Source organism: Halichoerus grypus, chromosome 6 (genome assembly GCF_964656455.1).
Source record: "Halichoerus grypus chromosome 6, mHalGry1.hap1.1, whole genome shotgun sequence".
NCBI classification, from domain to species: Eukaryota; Metazoa; Chordata; class Mammalia; order Carnivora; family Phocidae; genus Halichoerus; species Halichoerus grypus.
The window spans coordinates 161006240-161024178 of record NC_135717.1 but is presented as its reverse complement, the minus strand read 5'-3'; the positions used below and the strand labels follow the sequence as shown (position 1 = coordinate 161024178).

The following is a 17939-nucleotide window of genomic DNA, read 5'->3' as shown; positions in this document are numbered from 1 at the left end:
GAATCATAAGTCTCCCTGAATAGACTGCAAGGTCAGAAAGGGTAAAAAAATTCTATGTACTATAAACTTATCACCTACTTTAGTGTGTTGTATGGACAAGGCACACAATAAAAAAATTTTGTTGCATAAATGACTGAAGCTAATTCCTTCTTCCTTTCATGTGGCTCTTATAAGCTATAGATAATAACTATGTGTTGAATGAGTGAATGAATGAGTGAATGAGTGAATGAATGAATGAGTGAAAGAATGTTCTTGTGAGAAAAGGAGCTACATTTTCATCCATCTATCTAGATATCTACCCATCATCCATCCATCCATCCATCATCCATCCATCCATCCATCCATCTATCCATCTATCCATCATCCATCCATCCATCCATTCATCCTCTCACACACAGTATAACACATTGGTTAATGATTCGGGTCTTGGAGTCAAGGAGTCCTACATTTGAATCCTGGATCTGACCCTTATTTGTGACCTCTCAGTTTTCCCACTTGAAAAATCACCTTTACGGCATTGTTGCAAGTCTTATATGACATAAATAAAGGTTCATCTCAGTACAAGAGTAAGTGCTCAATAATCTAACAACTATTGATAGTTGGTGAAATGCAAGAATATAGGCCATAACCCACACATGCACCTTCTGTCTATTAATCACGTCCCCTCTGGCTCAGTAAAGTCACAGAAAGAGTTATTTGTGAGAGGGGAGGAGGGTAGTTTTACTTAAGCAACAGAACAGAACCAATGGCATTAGGAGAGATGGGATGCTAGGTTTGCAGAGGATGGATAAACTCCAGTAACCTAAACCCAACATAATCCATTTCCTTTTGCAAGAGGGATGCTGATCTGGCTTTGTGCTGGCACTTCCAGGAAAGAGGTTTACTACAAAGCTTCTCTTTCCTGCTGGCACCCAATGACGTTCCCTTGAAGACGAATTCAAACCAGAGCAAAATCCAACACTTTATAACCCTCTTTCCACAATAGATCCCTCCGGCCCAATCCTTCCTGGTGTTGCTCTCCACCTCTTCCCTCATAGGGAAGTGCTTTGGCAAACGAGTAATAAGGAAAGACGTTCTTCGTAACCTTCAAGAGCCCAACCACAGATGGAGTCAGCTGTGGGCACTGGCTCAGCAGACACTTTTGTTCTGGAAGTGAAAATCAGAGAGGCCCTTACCTTATCTCTGTTGAAGATTTCTCCTGACTTTCCAGTCAAGGTGTAGAAAGTGTCTGTGTTATTCATACGCTCGGTGTTCATCTGCCCAGCAATTATGTGGAGTTTCACGAAGTACTGAGCAGCCTCCTTATCCATCAAGAGCTCTTTGACCTGAGGAAAGAGAGCCAGTCCCTTCAGTTTCCACTGGTGTTTGAAGGACAAACTGAGGTTGTGCTTGCTTCACTTCACAGGTCTGTCATTAAGATAATGATTGGTCAATTCGTAACCTTCAAGAGCCCAACCACAGATGGAGTCCTCTCCATCCATGTCCTCTCAAACCACCAGGAGCGAGGAAGGTGCAAGCACCCAGGAATCAGCTTGAGCCCAGGGAGCAGATGGAAATGAAACAAAAAGTTATGTGAAAAGAAAGTGCAAACTAGATCCATGGAGCTTTTGAATAGGAAAATTAGGATTTTTGAAATCCACTGGATCAAATCTACATTTTGTCAGTATTATATATCATCAGCAATCAATCAACAGATACTTTTTATTAACTCTGTGTAAATAATCTATATAGTAAACAAGAGACCACATGCAAAGTGCCTCATGCAGAGACATTCAATATTTGTGAGCTCTCCTCCCTATAGGAGAGACGTGAGGCATTTCTGAAGTTGAATGGTTGATTCATCTCAGATTGTCCAAAGGTGGTGACATATTAGGGTGAGGGGGTCTGGAACTTCCTGGGTTTTTATTCAATGCAGCAAAAATTATTATCATAAAATATCTTGGATGAAGAGAAACCAATTTTATACAGATCAATATGTCCATTATCTCCATTAAACCAAATGTAACAATTTCATCGACACCATCATAATAGGATGCTTTCACTGGGCACCGTGAGTTTCATTCCCACTGTGTGACATCACTTCAGACAATAGCTGCTCACAGGGAAGACTACCGTGTTCTTCTACTTTCCTCTACGACTGTTATTTATGATTTTTTAAAAAAGATTTTATTTATTTATTTGACAGAGAGATAGAGAACACAAGCAGGGGGAGCAGCAGAGGGAGAGGGAGAAGCAGGCTCCCCGCTGAGCAGGGAGCCTGATGCGGAGCTCCATCCCAGGACCCTGGGATCATGACCTGAGCCGAAGGCAGACGCTTAACTGATTGAGCCACCCAGGCGCCCCTATGATTGTTTTTTTTAAAGTAGACTCCACACCCAGCATTGAGTCCAATGTGGGGCTGGAACTCAGGACCCTGAGATCAAGATCTGAGCCAAGATCAAGAGTTGGATGCCTAACCGACTGAGCCACCCAGGCACACCATCATTTATGATGATTTTAAAGAAACAAATATGTAGTTAATACATTAGGTTAATTCTCACAGGAAGTAAGCAGTTTTGCATTATGCAAATCCTATTTATCAAATGACTACACTTACGATCCCTCAGTCATTACCCTTGAAGGGGTCATGATTGGAAGGGGGCATCGGTGGGCCCTCTAGGGAGCTGGTAATAGTCTTGCTGGATACACAAGTACATTCACTTTGTGACGATGCATTGAGTTGTGCACTTACAATCTGTATGCTTTCTGTAGGGGTGTTATATTTCACTAAAAGTTTACCCCTTTCCCCCCCAAATCAGCATCCTTATCATCAGATTTAATTTTAATGGGGATTTCCCACTTTATTTTAAATACTTACATCGAATCCTTTCAGTCCCTTGTCTGTGGGCAAGAGCACAGTGAATGGTCCCAGGTTACTTAGTGGCCAGGCATAGGCTTTGTCTTAGGAATAGAAATACATAAAGAAAGAAAACACCAAATGAATCAGTGCCACATGAAGAGTAAAATCAAACAATGGTCCTTGTGGTCCATTTAAGCCCTTTGACTCAAGAGCTCTTCTCTTCTAATTGGTATGTGTGGCCCTTGGTAAACTGGGAAGCTCTAAGAAAGCACGGCATCATGATGCCATGGCCCCAAAAGCTTCTATATAACCATGTGGTTTTTCTTGCAGCCACAGCCTTGGCTTCAAGGAGACCCTGGGGGGAGACCTTCTGTGGGGGTCATGTGACAAAATCCTCAGTCAATCCCAGCAGGTCCCTGACCCGGTGCCCGACTTTCTGAGCTGTTTGCCATCGTGGTGAGCAAAGACACAGCCCTGTTCCACCCAGGGTCAGCTCAGAAGAGCCTCGTGCTTGATTTAATACTCTGCTGTGGCCACCTTGAAATGTTCATTAATTTTTGAACCAAGGACCCCATCTTGTCATTTTGCATGGTGTCCTGCAAGTTGTGTAGCTGGTCCTCTTTCCATCCTCCTGGAGAAGCTGGGACAGCAGGGAGGGCTCTGGGCTGTCACTCAGCAGACAATATGGACCAGCACTTCATAAATGTGTGGAAGGTCGACGGGACTTTGTCCAGGGAAATGTTCGAGAGCACAGTCTGCAAAGGACACTCCGTCACCCCCATCTGCTGTCATCTGATAGTTTGAGTTGTTAGAGGAAGGCTGTAAGAAGGCAGAAGCACGCCACAAATGCTTGACTCCCTGTAGGATGCCTTGTGCAGGCTGTATGTTAGGATTTATGCCAACAACATGGCATTGACCCATTCTCTGTGCTCTTTCTGGGAAATCATTTTTTGGTGACTGGTAGATTCTTGATATCGATATTTTAAGGCTTCTGTTGATTGGTCAAGTCTGTGTTTTACTTTCTGTTGGTCAAATTTGTATCTTTTTGAAAGTCTTGTCCAATGCTGCAATCAGCTATAATATTTCATTCTCAAGGGGGTGCTGGGTAATGACCCCTAGAGGGCTTTTGGAAATGATGAGGGCATTTTAGATTGTCACCCCACCTGAGGGGCTGGGAGAAGAGGTGTCACTATAGACGATTAGTGGTTGGGGGAGGGGGAAAGACAACAATGCTAAACATCCAGCAGTGTGTGAGAAGGTCACACCAACTATTCTCAAAATTCAGTGGCACCCACTGCAGAGCATGGAGACAGCCCCAGGTTTTAGTCACTCTCTATTCCCAGTATTATCTGCCAACCTCGCTTCATACCTGGAGGACCTGTAAGGGAAAGGGACAGTCTCCATCCTCACATCAGTAGCTGCCCTGTTTCACTGTTGTCGCAGACCTGTTAATCTATAGTGACCCAGGACCCTGTCCTCAGCATTCTGCCTACTAACTGTTGCATTGCTGGACTGCTTGGCACTAACTCCTTGTCTCCTTGGAAACAGCTGCCTGTTTTGTCCCTCTCACCTGCATGATGCCTCCCTAGAGGACTGATTCCAATAGATTCCTCCCCTGCCCACCCCTTTCTGAACGATGGTGTCTTGCAGATGCCTTGCCTGAAAGATGGTTGCCCTTTATGTGGAAACCTGCACCCATAGCCGCGTACCCAGGAGCCAGATGAAGGAGGTCAGCCTTCCTTGCCATTTTCCTCTGGGTTCACTGTTTAATTCTCTGAGTCGCTCCATGATGTTTCCATAACATGTTGAGCCATCACCCACGTAACCTTTCTGGCAAGTGCATCTACAGGGAGGGTGAAAACACATTCTCAGGGTCTTAGAGCCATTGAGTGTTGAGATCCTACAGTCCAACTCCCTCATTTGAGAACAGAGTAAGGGCAAGGGTCGTGTGCATATTTATGCCCTATGTTAATGTCATGATCTAGCCGGGGGCGTGGTTCAGGCAGGTACGTAATTAACGGTTGAATGATAAGTGGCAATTGAATTGCAGTAAATATATAGGTAATGGAATTTGCAGAAATTTTATACAATAGTTTCATAAAAGACTAATAGAGTTAAGGACAAGGTTTAAAGGTGCACCAGCAGTGGTGTGCTGGTAAATGTTTAATAACCAGCTCTCTGCAGGGAGTAGGGCAGAGCTCTGCTTTTCAGCTTTTGCCAATTTCCATGGATCATACTCCCACCTTGGCCAATCTTAAACTACCAGTGTGATGTCAACCAGCTTGCAAAATCGTGAAAATTTAACCATCAGCTTTTGCGACTTGGTAAGCTCTGGCTCAAGCAGACCACTGCTACCTAGCAAAGATGAGCTGACTGCGGGTTGAAGCTGGCAAGGTGCTTTGGAAGGTGCCTTTGCACAGGACCCTGGGATAAGTGGAGAACCAAACACGAGGTAGGGGAGGGGCACTGTGGAGATGAGAGCTGCAGGGAGGCTGTGGCCGTCCATACCACAGACATGACTCACTTCGACGAGAGGCTTCCAAAGGACAGTTATACACTCATGAGTCCAGTTTTTTTCCAAATATGGTCCCATGGCAAACAGACATATTTTCAACACGTTTCCTGAACAAACATTTCAGAGTTTCATTACCCCCGCCTGGATTGCTGTGGTGACTTCCTAACTGGCCTTTCTGCTCTTACTTTCCTTCCCCTCAAATCGGTTCTTCACACAACCCTCTGAGCGGTCTCTCCAACAGGGAAATCTGGCACCTTTGTGCTTAAAACGACATGGATTCTGTTCATCTACAGAAGAAGTTTGAAGTGCTTAGCATGGCCTGCAAGGCTCCCAAAGGGGGAACTTGCTTACGTCTCCTTCCTGCTACATGCTGCAAATTCCAGCAATCCCAAATTGCCTTCTTTTTTAGAGACTGGGATGCCCTTCTCAGGCCATGTGCCCTGCCAGGAATGGTCTCCCAGCCTCACCTCCTGCTCAGGCATGACCTGCTCTAAGGAGTCTTACCTGGCCTCCTGACTCTCCCTGACAGGAGCAGCCTGTGGGTACCCCCTCCATCACAACCCTCTGCACCAAAATGAGCCCCTGAGGTGTTGTCTCCTCTGCTGGATGGGAAGCTCTCCTAGAACCTACATCCTACTCCTTCCTCATTATATCCCAGCACTTAGGATGATACCTAATTGTTGAACTGATTATTTACCAAGTATCTACTTAATTCTAGGAAGCTGGCCAGGGAGGAGGCCTACAGAGGTGACGGTAACAGATATCTTGCCCTTTTAGTGTCTCACATGCTGAAGATGGGCCTGAGAACAAACAATTTTGAGCAACATGATAAGACCACTTGACCTCCTAAAGTCTCAGCTTCCTCATCTGTGAAATGGGTTTATTAATACCTTTAGGGTTGTCGATGGAAGAGATGATGCAAGAAGAACAGCTGGTACAGCGACAGACACATAGGAAAAGCTCAGTACTTGGTAGATGATGAGGACGATGACGAGGATGGTGATGGTGATGGTGGAGAGGGTAGGGTGGCAATAGCGCCCCCAGTCCTGCGGGGGTGGGGGCAGGATAGAGCAGAGCAAGTCCATAACCACACAGCTGAAGTTCCGGAAAGAGCCACGATGGAGGATTGAATACGATGCTATGGGGCACAGAGGAGGAAGGGACTAATTGTGCCTGGAGAAATATGGGACGTGTTCTTGGAGAAAATACCACTTAAGAGAATTCTAGGATACGTATGAGTTTCCCGGCTGGATGGATGATTGGCAGATCATTTACTGATTGAGACTTCGGAATTTTTTATAGAACAATCGGAGTACCCTGGGGACATTTGAGAATGTCTGGAGATATTTTTGGCTGTCAGAACTAAGGTGAAGGTCTTGCTGGCATCTAGTGGGTGGAGGCCAGGGATGTTGCTGAACACCCTGCAATGCAGGGGACAGCCCCCACGACCAAGTGTTCTCCAGCCCCAAGTGTCAATATTGCTGAGCTTGAGAAACCTTGTTATAAGGAATCACTCAGGTAGATCGAACAGTGAATCAAGAGTCTACTTAATACAGTCAAATAACAGTTTCCTACTCAAACATCAACTTCCTCTGCAAGTCCTGTGTTCCAGGACAGTGAATTTGAGAAGCATAGAGTGGGGGGCAGGGCGGATTGGTAACTCTCAGAGCGATACAATAGTCCTTGTTCTAAATTACATACATTTCATTTGAAGAGAGCTGATAATAGCCAGGCAAGTAACTCGTGCGAACCGCTGAGTATGTTTCTCTCTAAAAGTTCCCTAAGTTGTTATGAGACCAGTAGTCTGTTTTGTATAAAGTGACTTGACTTATCTTGCCTCAGGATGGCAGGAGAATCATATTTTAATGGTGACGCTGCTGAATGGACTGCATGGGATATAAATACTTTTTATTGTTGTTTAAAACCTTGGCCTGGAGTCTGAGATTTCATGGGATGGTTTTCTGACTTAAATGCTCTCAGCTCGCCGTGGCATATTCACAGCAGGGCCCTCTTCTGTAAATTGCTTCTTTATTAAGAGTCAAGGTCTCTTGCTGTCTTATAGCTCTAAAAATACCCTTAAGCCACTGGCATTTTATAAGTTGTGGGATGGAATTAATTACATAGAGTGCTGGATGAGATTTAGTGCAATTATAGGGTGCTCCAAAAGACTTACTACAGTTGCTTCCTTCACTGGTTCACTTGTTCATTTCAGTCCTTCATTGATTCATTTGTTCCTCCAAAGTGTCACTCATGTCATTTTTGTAATGGGTGACAGGAGTTGTTGCAATAAATATGAATAAGACATGGACCCCCAAGGCCTTACATCCTAATTGGGAATTGAGATCAGTAATACTAATAGCTAATATCTATTAATAGCTGCTATTCCAGTTACCTTGATAGGGGCCTTACTATGGTGTCTTATTTAATACAACAATCCCATGAGGTGGGTTCTGTTTTTGGCCCCATTTTAGATGAAGAAACAGCGGGACAGAGAGGTTAAGTATCTCATTCAAGATCACACAGCCTGTAGGTGGCAGTGTTTGTGCTCATCACGACTGAACTATGCATGTACTATGTACAGAAACATTCCAGGGTGCTCCCGGAGACCAGGGGGATGCTGAGTGGGCCCGGAGGACAGGGGAGACATCCTAGAGGTGGAGACACTTCAGCTGAACAGTAAAGGATCACTTGATCTTAGCCAAAAGACTGAGAAGTGATGAACAGTGAAGGATCAGTATGCTAGGCTGACTCAGAGGAGGTGAGGAGAGAATGAGGTCTAAGCAGGGGGAATAGCATGTGCAAGTGTATGGAGCTGGAACATCATGGCATGTTTCAAGAACAGTAGGTGGGTGGAACCAGAGCCAAGAGGGTGTTCATGGGAGTGGTGGAAACGATGTTGCTCATCCATACTCTCTGCAAACAACCCTTGGCCATAACCTAGGGAGAATCGTACCAGGAAGAGCTTGTGCCAGTCCCGGAAGCTGGTCTGAAGGCATTTAGGCAGAGGGACCCGAGTATAGTCTATGAGGGGGGGCTCAGGCCCTGGGAGAGAATGTCTCCTTACTCCTTTAGACCCCTTGCCCTGGTGTAGCTGGTGGAGGGCCAGAATGGGGAGCTCTAAAATGCAGTGCCCAGGGCAGGGCAGGAAGCTATTTTTTCTTCTTAGTAATAATCAACATGGAGCTTATAGCTTAAAAGGATGCTTATAAGCATCAACTCCACTCTTTCCAAGGAGATACTCTTGGTCTCTAGTGGACTTGTCAGGTGAAGCAAAAGTTACATGGCCTGTCCAAGGTCACTCCGGTGGTGAGTGAGAGAGCCCATGTTTGAGCCCATTCTTCTTTATTGGGTGGACCTCTGTGACTAATGCAGTATGATTTTGAATATTCTGCATAAGCTCCTTGCCATATTGAAGAGGTGTAAACAAAATAAATCTTTACCCAAGGTAAAGTAAATTACCTGCACTAAGTTAGTGATGGCCCCATTATCAGTGTAACGTAGCCAGTCTTTAACGTCATCCTCTTTCCAGCCTTCCCAGACAGTCCATTTTTGGGGAGGGGGATCAAGGGGATCAAGTGGTACTCCACTGACATTCTAAACACAAGCTTTAATGCCACTTACATTATTCTGATGTTCCTTCCTGTTTCATTTTTTATTCTATCCTCTCAAATACAAAGGAGAGAAAGTGTTTAAAGTATTGTACTCAGACTTTCTGAGAGAATGGCGAAACGTGTGTAGGCTGTACACACACGTGTGTTGGGTGCAGATGTGCCTACATGCACGACTGGGGTGTGCTGGGGTGTGCATGCACACGTGTGCAGCGATTTCTATATGCCAGGTTCTGCTCAGAGACTGGTGAATATACTCTCATGTAATCCTCGTCACAGGTCTGCTGGGAGGTACACTTCTCCTTTTATGACAGAGGAAACACAATTCAGAGAGGTGAAGGCAAATGGCAGAGCTGGGACTTGAACCCAGGGGTTCTGATATCCAAGCTCTCTTGACTCTACCCACAGGGAATACAGATCTACTTATTTGCCCAGATAAAACATGACAGTCCTGAAACCTATCTGGACAAATCCACACATTCGAGACCCAACTGTAAAAACAATAAACTTCAAAGAAGATGAAAAGGGGCTCTGCAAGCACAGAAACTGGTTAGTAATTACATGGTTCAATGTCTACTATGGTTTTGAGCTGACAGTGGTCGTGAGTCCTTCACAGATGCTGATGACAATGAGAACAGAAAGTGACACAGAGGTAGAAACCTTGGTCTGGGAGTCAAAGACTAGGGTTCTAGCCTCAGTTCACCCACTAATGAAAACATAATACAGCTCTATAGTAGTTTCTAGAACATTCTTTCACATTAATGTTCATAACATAGTGAAGTAGACATCACTGTGCTCATTTCATACATGGAGAAACCAAGACCAGAGAGATGGTGTCACTTTCCCAAGGTCATTCAGCTGGTAGATATAAGTACTGAGACTCAGACCCAGGTCTTTCACCCCCAAATACCATCTTCTTACCACCACACAAGCTGCCTTTGCCTCAGGAGTTTTTACACAAATATTTTTACTCTCGGTAAGTCCCTTCTCTTAAAACCTGGAGTCCAGGAAGCACCACTGGTGTTTATTCACCTTCCCCAGTCTTGTTTGGCACCACTAGCAAGCAATATTTCATGAATGAGGAAACAGGCATATACATTCAAGGTCAAATGCCTGTCATCACAGCAGACCTTCGTTTTCCCAGCAACTGTGGTTTCCTTCTCCCACGCTCTAACAACTTACTACCGAGTTATCAGGCCACGGCCGTACCTCAGCACGTTCTATTGGTCATTACAAAGGAAACAATTGTTGAATGATGCAGTGATTAAAGAGAGATGTATTGGGTAACTACCATGCTCCTTGCATCCTGCGAGGTGGGGCTGAGGGTGGGTACAAGACTGAATAAGACACATTTCCTGCCCTTAGAGGAACTTACAGCATTGACTGGCCACCACTTGGAAAGAAGGTGGTAGAACCGAACAGACTTACTTGGGTTGGCCTGGTGTGATGGTAGTGCAGTTAGCGTTCCTATGACAGGGGTTGCTAGACTCACAGACATCGATCACGCTGCACCCCACTCCAGGGACATAATTGCGGTAATGTTCTTTACACTCACAGTGAGACTTCAGAAGACAAGGAGAGAAAAACGAAGGGTCCTCATTAGTCACAGAAGCTGACATCCTTCTTGAATCCATCTGTATTTTGCCATAAAAACTAACTTGGGGCAGGTCCAAAGTGTGGGCTTCAATTAAAAATTTGTCAAAGGATTCGGAATTGGGAATCATGTCTATGTATTTCACCCTTAGGGAAATTACACCTTGTTTGTAAAGTTCACCTTTTCAGTTTTCTTATTTCTTAACCCTAGGCCTTTCTGGCTCCATAATTCCTGGTTTTAGATTGTCTACAGGTGAGTAGAGACAGGCTCAGATGGGAGATGTTATTGCTCTAAAAGAGTAGTTTTCAACTGGGAGTCTCAACCTAAGGTACGTTGGGCAATGTCTACAGAAATTTCTGATTGTCACAGCAGGAGAGGAGGGCAGTGTCACCAGAGGCCAAGGATGCTGCTAAACATCCTACAATGCCCTGGACAGCCCCCCCCAACCAAGGATTCTCCAGTCCAAAATGCTGGTAATGTCAAAGTTGAGGAACCCTCCTCTGGAATAATGGGAATAATGAACGCCCCGCCTCTGTGTGAATAATGGGGGGTTTCTCCCATTTTTTTTTGGAGACAAAATTTATTTTTAATCTCACTCCCAGGGTCCGGGACCTTGGCTCAGAGTCTAATGTGGCCCATAAGGGCCCTCATTTTGAGGATGGAGGCTCAGATCCTTGAATTTCTTTCCAAACCCACCTCAGACATTAATAGTAGAAATAGTGTGTGATATACACTTTTTTTCCCTGGAAGATAAGATTGGGTGGATTCTCTGCAGGGAACTCCCCGAGCATTGCCTCGGGGTGGTTGGATTGCTGGGGACACATGACTCTGGTTAGGCCAGGCACTGAAGCCTTTCCTCCTACCAGGGCAGCAATATCCTTCTGTACAGAGAGATTTCCTCCACTGAGCTTGATGCACAGTTATGGATGCAGTGGGCACCCACTAAATAGTTGATGGATGAATGAGGTATTGGTGAAAGGGCTCTTTCAACTGGATTCCTCAGCAAAGGTCTCTGGACCTGGCTGTTTTTTACCAGTCAAGGTCACGATGTGATTTAGAGGGACAGGGTCTCACCCCAGAATAGCCTCACTGCTCCCTACAATCTGTCAGGGTTGCCTGACATTTTGTCAGGGCTCATCTCTTTGGGACAGAATATTTTTAGTTCTAAGAGTCCTCTCTCACCTTGAAAAGACATGAGAAGGCATAGAGGATTGCAGGTGAAAGTCAATGACCTATTCACCCAAGACTTCGTTAACAGTTCATTTGTTAATCTAATTTGAGTTGTGTATATATTTTGTCAATTACCCTTGAGAACCAGGACACAAGAGAACATAGGACAGTTATGTTTTCCCTGGGGGTGCTGGGAAAGTGTGAGCTCAGAGGATGGACTGGGGAGGGGACACATTGAGGTTAGCCCCGAGCTCAGGGAGGTATACCTGGAGAGGCAGCCCAAATTGAGCATTGAAAGGGCAAAGTGGGAGAACCTAGCAGACAAGTGATACCCATGGCACGGTTTTAGCTTTGGTGGGCTGTCCTACTTCTAGACACCCTAGTTCCATGCACCATGTTCTCACCTGTCCGGGCCCATCATATATGCACACCGTAGACTCTGTAGGGCAATTTCCGTAGTGAGTCTGGCAGGGGTCTACTGGTAAGCACACTTGGCCATCCCCGTGGTAGCCTTCTTGGCATGTGCAACTGTGCCGATTCGGTCCCAGGTACGTGCAATGAGCATGAGGATGACAGATTGCTTGTAAACATGGGTTGATGGCTTGAAAGGCAATGACAGGGTATGAGCTCATCAAAGTTGCACAGGCAATTTGATAGTTTTAAGAGAGAGAGAGTAATAAACAGTTCACCTGATGTCCCCCACCTGTTGAACAGATTTATATATGGCTGTCAGAGATTATAACTACAAATACTGTGTTGATATATTACTATGTCATGTTATGTGTGGATTTAAATATAAAATAGCATGAAAGAAAGCACTAATGCTTGTGGTATTTATAATAGGTACTGACCCTGTCTAAGCATTTGCCATACGTTAACTCAGTTAATCCTTACAACAACTCTGTAAGGAAGGAGCCATTATTATCCCCATTTGATAGGTAGGAAAATGGAGGCACAAACAAGTTAAAGAATTTGCCCAAGGTCGTGTATACAGTAATAAGCAGATCTGGGATTTGAACGCTGGCAGTCTGCCTCCAGAGCTCATGTTCATAACCAATACACAACACAATCTCTCACAAAGCGAATGAGCATGGAAAGGAAAGGAAATATAACAGCCAGAGCTCATCATATCACATGCCCTCTTTAATTCAACTAAGGAATCAGTGGACATTATATCAAAAACTAATACCTTGGCTAATTGAATTTAAATAAAAAAAGGAAAGGAAAGAAAGAAGGAAAGAAAGACAGACTGTATTTTATCCTAACAGCAGTACAGTTGATATAAAACTATGTGTAAAAATCTATTTATGTGCTTTGATAATAGAAGGAGTGAGTGCCATTTATTGAAAAGCTATCATGGATGAGCACGTGTTCGGCACTTGTTATATATCTCATTCAACTTAACACAGAGATAAATTGAAGTGCCATTGTGTTAATATTAGAGAGGTTGTGAGGTTTTGTTTTATTTTTTCTGTTGAGTAACTTAAACGTCTCAATTAATGAGCTAGCAGGATCTAAATTCGACTCACGCTCGCAGTAGTGGCCATCGCCTTGGTAATTGGGAAGGCATTTGCATTCCAGTTTCGTTTCATCTTGGCTGGAAGGTGAGCATCTGGAATTTTCAGGGCAGAGCAAGGCTGCACATTCAGGGATGGCTGCAAAGCAAGATCGTTGAGATACCCACATTAGTAGAATAACTGATTCTAAAAAACTCAACCAATGCAGTGTTCTTTGTGATTAAAAAATGTAATTAAAAAAGACTCACTGTGACAATTCAAAACACAAAGGATGTATAAGGTAAAAATTAACCGTTTTCTGATTCTCATTCTTCCATTTCACTCCCAAAGTAAATAATATCAATAGTCAATATACTACATTCACTTATAAATTTATTTAGATGATTTTTTTTTAAACAAAATAGAATCCTGTGAAGATATTTAGCAACTTGATTTTTAATTTAACAATATATTATGGAGGTTTTTAAAGATCTATTTTAATATCTTTTTTTTTAAAGATTTTATTTATTTATTTGACAGAGAGAGACACAGCGAGAGAGGGAACACAAGCAGGGGGAGTGGGAGAGGGAGAAGCCGGCTTCTGGCTAAGCAGGGAGCCGGACGTGGGGCTCGATCCCAGGACCCTGGGATCATGACCTGAGCTGAAGGCAGATGCTTAACGACTGAGCCACCCAGGCGTCCTTATTTAAACTCTAATAACTGTGTATACTTCATCATCTAGGGGGGCACAGGTGTTTGTCAAAAACTACAAGGAATCTCACATATTATCCAATGTGCAAAGCTAAGAAGTTGGGCTAATACAGTTCCACGGATGCTGGTAGAAGCTATGAGACTCCTGGGTTGGAGGTGAAGGACAGTTTATGACTCACATCAAGAGTAGTGGCCAGAGTGGTGGCATTTTTGCACCAGTTCTTCTAAGCCCCAAGTTCCCTGGAGCAATGCAGAGAGGGGCTGCAGTGGATTCCATTATAGGGGAGGAGCCCCAATCTTAGGGAACCTAAGTTTTTGTTTTTTTGTTTTTTTAAATAATAGGCAATGTATTATTTAGGGCCCAGGCAAGAGACAAAACCACACAATTATTTTATTTTATTTTATTTTATTTTATTTTATTTTATTTTATTTTATTATGTTATGTTAGTCACCATACATTACATCATTAGTTTTTGATGTAGTGTTCCATGATTCATTGTTTGCGTATAACACCCAGTGCTGCATTCAATATGTGCCCTCTTTAATACCCACCACCAGGCTAACCCATCCCCCACCCCTCCCCTTAGAACACTCAGTTTGTTCCTCAGAGTCCAAAGTCTTTCCTGGTTTGTGTCCCCCTCTGATTTTCCCCCCTTCATTTTTCCCTTCCTACTATCTTCTTCTTTTTTTTAACATACACAATTATTTGAACAGGGAATGTTTTAGTGTATAGAATTATCAGCAGAAAACTCATGAGAGTTAAAAAGAATTCTAAAGCAGGTCATCCACAAGGAGATGCCAAGCCTGAGGGTTCATTTGGTGCCCGGGGAAGCTGCTTGCCACTGGGTGCTACCAGAACTGGAAGCTGAGAAGCTACCCCCTCGGGAGGGTAGTATACTTCTGTGTGTGGCTGGGGCCAGGGCGGCGACAGGGGCCAGCCGTGTGGGAGAGAGGGGGGCATGGCTGGCTCTCCAGATGGCCAACCCTGCAGGGCCCTTGGTGAGCGTGGCCCAGAGGAGAAGGCATACTGAATAGCAAGCACACCTCTGTGGTGGGACACAGGTCTGTGGAGTCTCGGGCTCCTGGCTAGGCCGCCGCCACCTGAGTCAAGCATTAGACAAGGTACACAGTAGGCAAACACTGGAGGAAGCCGAGCCCTGCAGGGACTTGGCACTGGAGAAGCTGTGGAGGGCTGAGCAGTGGAGAAAACCCAAGTTCTTTGGGGCCCTGGTGAGGGGGCGAAAGCAGAAACAGGAGGAGATAAACCTTCCTTCTTCAGCGTCCCTCCAGCACCCTCTATTCATTAGATTTTACATCTTGCTGGCTGGCAAATGAGAAATATTTACAAATTCCCCTCCATTATCACAGAAGAGGCAAAAAAGATGAGTTTTGAGCTGAAAGGTAATCCATTGATAACTCGAACAGGCAGTACACATGCCTACACTTGGTTCCCAAGGGAGACCCTACATCTTCCAAGGCTGTTTGCAATATAAACATCCTTGACAAGGTGTTGGAACAAAGAGCAGTCAGTGTGCTGCACTCAAGAAGCATACAAATATGAGATACTCATGGAGAATTGTCCCCAACAGTGGCTAGTTGAACCAAATGTAGAGAACAACCCCCCAACTCTTTCCGTAAAGTAGAATCATTGCCAGAAAGCGGCTGCCCTTTCAAGGATTACATTTCCAACCGCTCTTTGTGTCTAGGTGGGGTATTGTGACGACTTTACATCGATGGAATATTGAGAGGAAGTTGGATGTGTCATTCTGGATTTCATAAGCAGGGGCTTCCCCATCCTCTCTTCCTCCTTCCATGGCTCAAAGCAGAGCACTCTGAGGGGCTACAGAATGGCAGAGGCACAAGATAGAAAGATCTGGATCCTTAATCACCATGTGGTGGGAAGCTGGTGTCAACCATGAACACCCATACAGGACTGTCCATGAGTAAGAATTATACCTCTGTTATGTTAAGCTAGAGGTTCCCCAAATTCCCGGGTCATGGTGCTTAGTGTCTTAATGTTTTCATGGTGCCCCAGTCTAAAAGAAATATCCACCAGGTCCATTTATTAAGTTGTTAGAACCAAGGAATTCAGTAAGTGTGTCATGAGACCTCAGTAACAATTTGAAAAAGTAATGTGGTTGGTATAAAGAGAAATATTTTTACTTCATTCTTAAATAACCATATTTACTTGTAAGTGGAATGTGTGAGCTTTTTGGACACTGCCCAATGTCTTAAACCTTGGAATCAGATTGGAGACTCCCTCCCTCATTCCATTCGAAAGGATTTTTGCATGATTACTTGCTTTTTATCTTAGCAACCACTGAAAACACAGCTTTGTAAGGATGATATCATTGAAAGGGATCTAGTGCTACCTAATGTTGAAATTGTGAACTAACTCAAGCTAGCAATTTGTGCAGTATTATACGGATGCATCGCTGCCTCCCTCAAAAGTTTAAAATATCCCGTAATACCCTTGTGAGTTTGGTGTGGTAGCTTGGGATGCCTTGGTACAGTTTTGGAATCTTAGTGTTAAGCCGTTGGATTTTTGTGTTTGGTTCTTGCAGCGGCTGGCGTTATCCTAACGGGAGTAGGATGTGCTACAATTCACTCAACCATTTCCTACTGATGGACGTTCAAGTTGTGTCTAGCTCGTGTTGTTCTTACAAACTATACTGTCATGAATTTCTTTGTACATATATTTTTACCTACTGGTGCCTGCCTCTCTCTTTCTCCAGGTAAATACCTAGAATGGGGGCTATGGCAGAAAACTGTAAGCATACTTTAAAAAATTTAATAGCTAAATTTCCCTCATAGGTTGTAGCGATTCATTTCCCCATTGACTGTACTGTAATTTTTCTGTTACCCACAGGTAGGTATTATCTATCTTTGCAATCTGTGTAACATAGCAAAAAACAAACCCCAAACCAAACCAAAACCAAACCTCCAAACCTTTAAAATATCACTTTGTTATAGTTTTAAATTAACCTGTGATTCATTGGCATTTCTGCATGGGTTAAGCAAGTAGCTTGTTGGCTAGTTTTTATTTCTTCTCCTGAGAAGAAGCTTCGGCAAATTTTAAAATTGGGTTCATATTATTATGAAAACTTTTCTGCCATGTGGGTTGTAAATATTTTGTTCCAGTCTATTGTTTATCTTTTGACTCAGCAGAATTATTTTGTCATTTGGAGGCAAATCTGTCCATGTTCTCCATTAGGCTGGCTTCTGGGCTGTGTATGCTGTCTTATTAAAAAGGTCTTTGCTCATGAGTCCGCTGGGCAATGATAGGAGTGGCCAGGGAAGGAGGCTGACTGAGGTCTACAGAAGGGGTTATCCTCTCCACCTGAGTTTCATTCTGCTGTTGATTTGAATCAGTCATTTGCATGCCTGTCTCCTCCACAGGAAGAAGGCTGTGTTTTATTCATCCTCCTTACTGTGCATAGCGCCACAGTGACTTTCCATTAAATGAGTTTGAATTTGTTGAATTTGAATCTTGTCCAATCCCTTCATTTTACAGATCAGAAGAGTAAAATCCAGAGGATAAGTTAAGTGAGGCTAGTGTCACAGGAAGAACGTCCAGTTTCTTAATGGCTAAGCTCCAAATTCACCCTTCATTACCTGCTCTTTGATAATGGACTGGATTCTATTTCTCCTTTATAGTAATATATGAAGCTTGGCCGGTAGGGGGGTCTGGGTGGCCACTGCAGGAGAAAGGGGCTCGTCTCGCTGCTTCCTTTGTGCGGTGTTGTGTTTCTGCTGTGTTTGCTTGCCACTGCTGTGCGGTCTGTCAGTGGGGCGGGCGTGTGAGGACACTCAGTGACGCTCTGCTTCAGCCATCACTCAGAGTGCACAGTCTATTTGTGACCTCGCATGCTCAGCCGGGACCCAGTGACCATCTTCCCACAGCCCTTTCCACACACAGATGGTGCACACTCCAAGTTTGGCACCCCCAGCCCTCCAGCTCCCTCTGTGTGCTTGCTCACCCCTAGCCTTGGCTCATCCGCGCCCT

At 44.3% G+C, this 17939-nt stretch overlaps 1 protein-coding gene across 1 annotated transcript in view; it reads right to left on the bottom strand.

Annotated features, from left to right (window-relative positions):
* Positions 1-17939, bottom strand: part of STAB2 (stabilin 2) — a 144831-nt gene that overhangs the window by 98153 nt on the left and 28739 nt on the right. The window contains exons 7-12 of the mRNA XM_036103511.2: positions 13256-13381; positions 12131-12327; positions 10391-10524; positions 4549-4682; positions 2858-2940; positions 1176-1325 (exon numbers count right to left, since the gene is read on the bottom strand). Coding sequence (XP_035959404.2) covers positions 1176-1325; positions 2858-2940; positions 4549-4682; positions 10391-10524; positions 12131-12327; positions 13256-13381 — 824 coding nt within the window. The remainder of the gene's footprint in view (positions 1-1175; positions 1326-2857; positions 2941-4548; positions 4683-10390; positions 10525-12130; positions 12328-13255; positions 13382-17939) is intronic.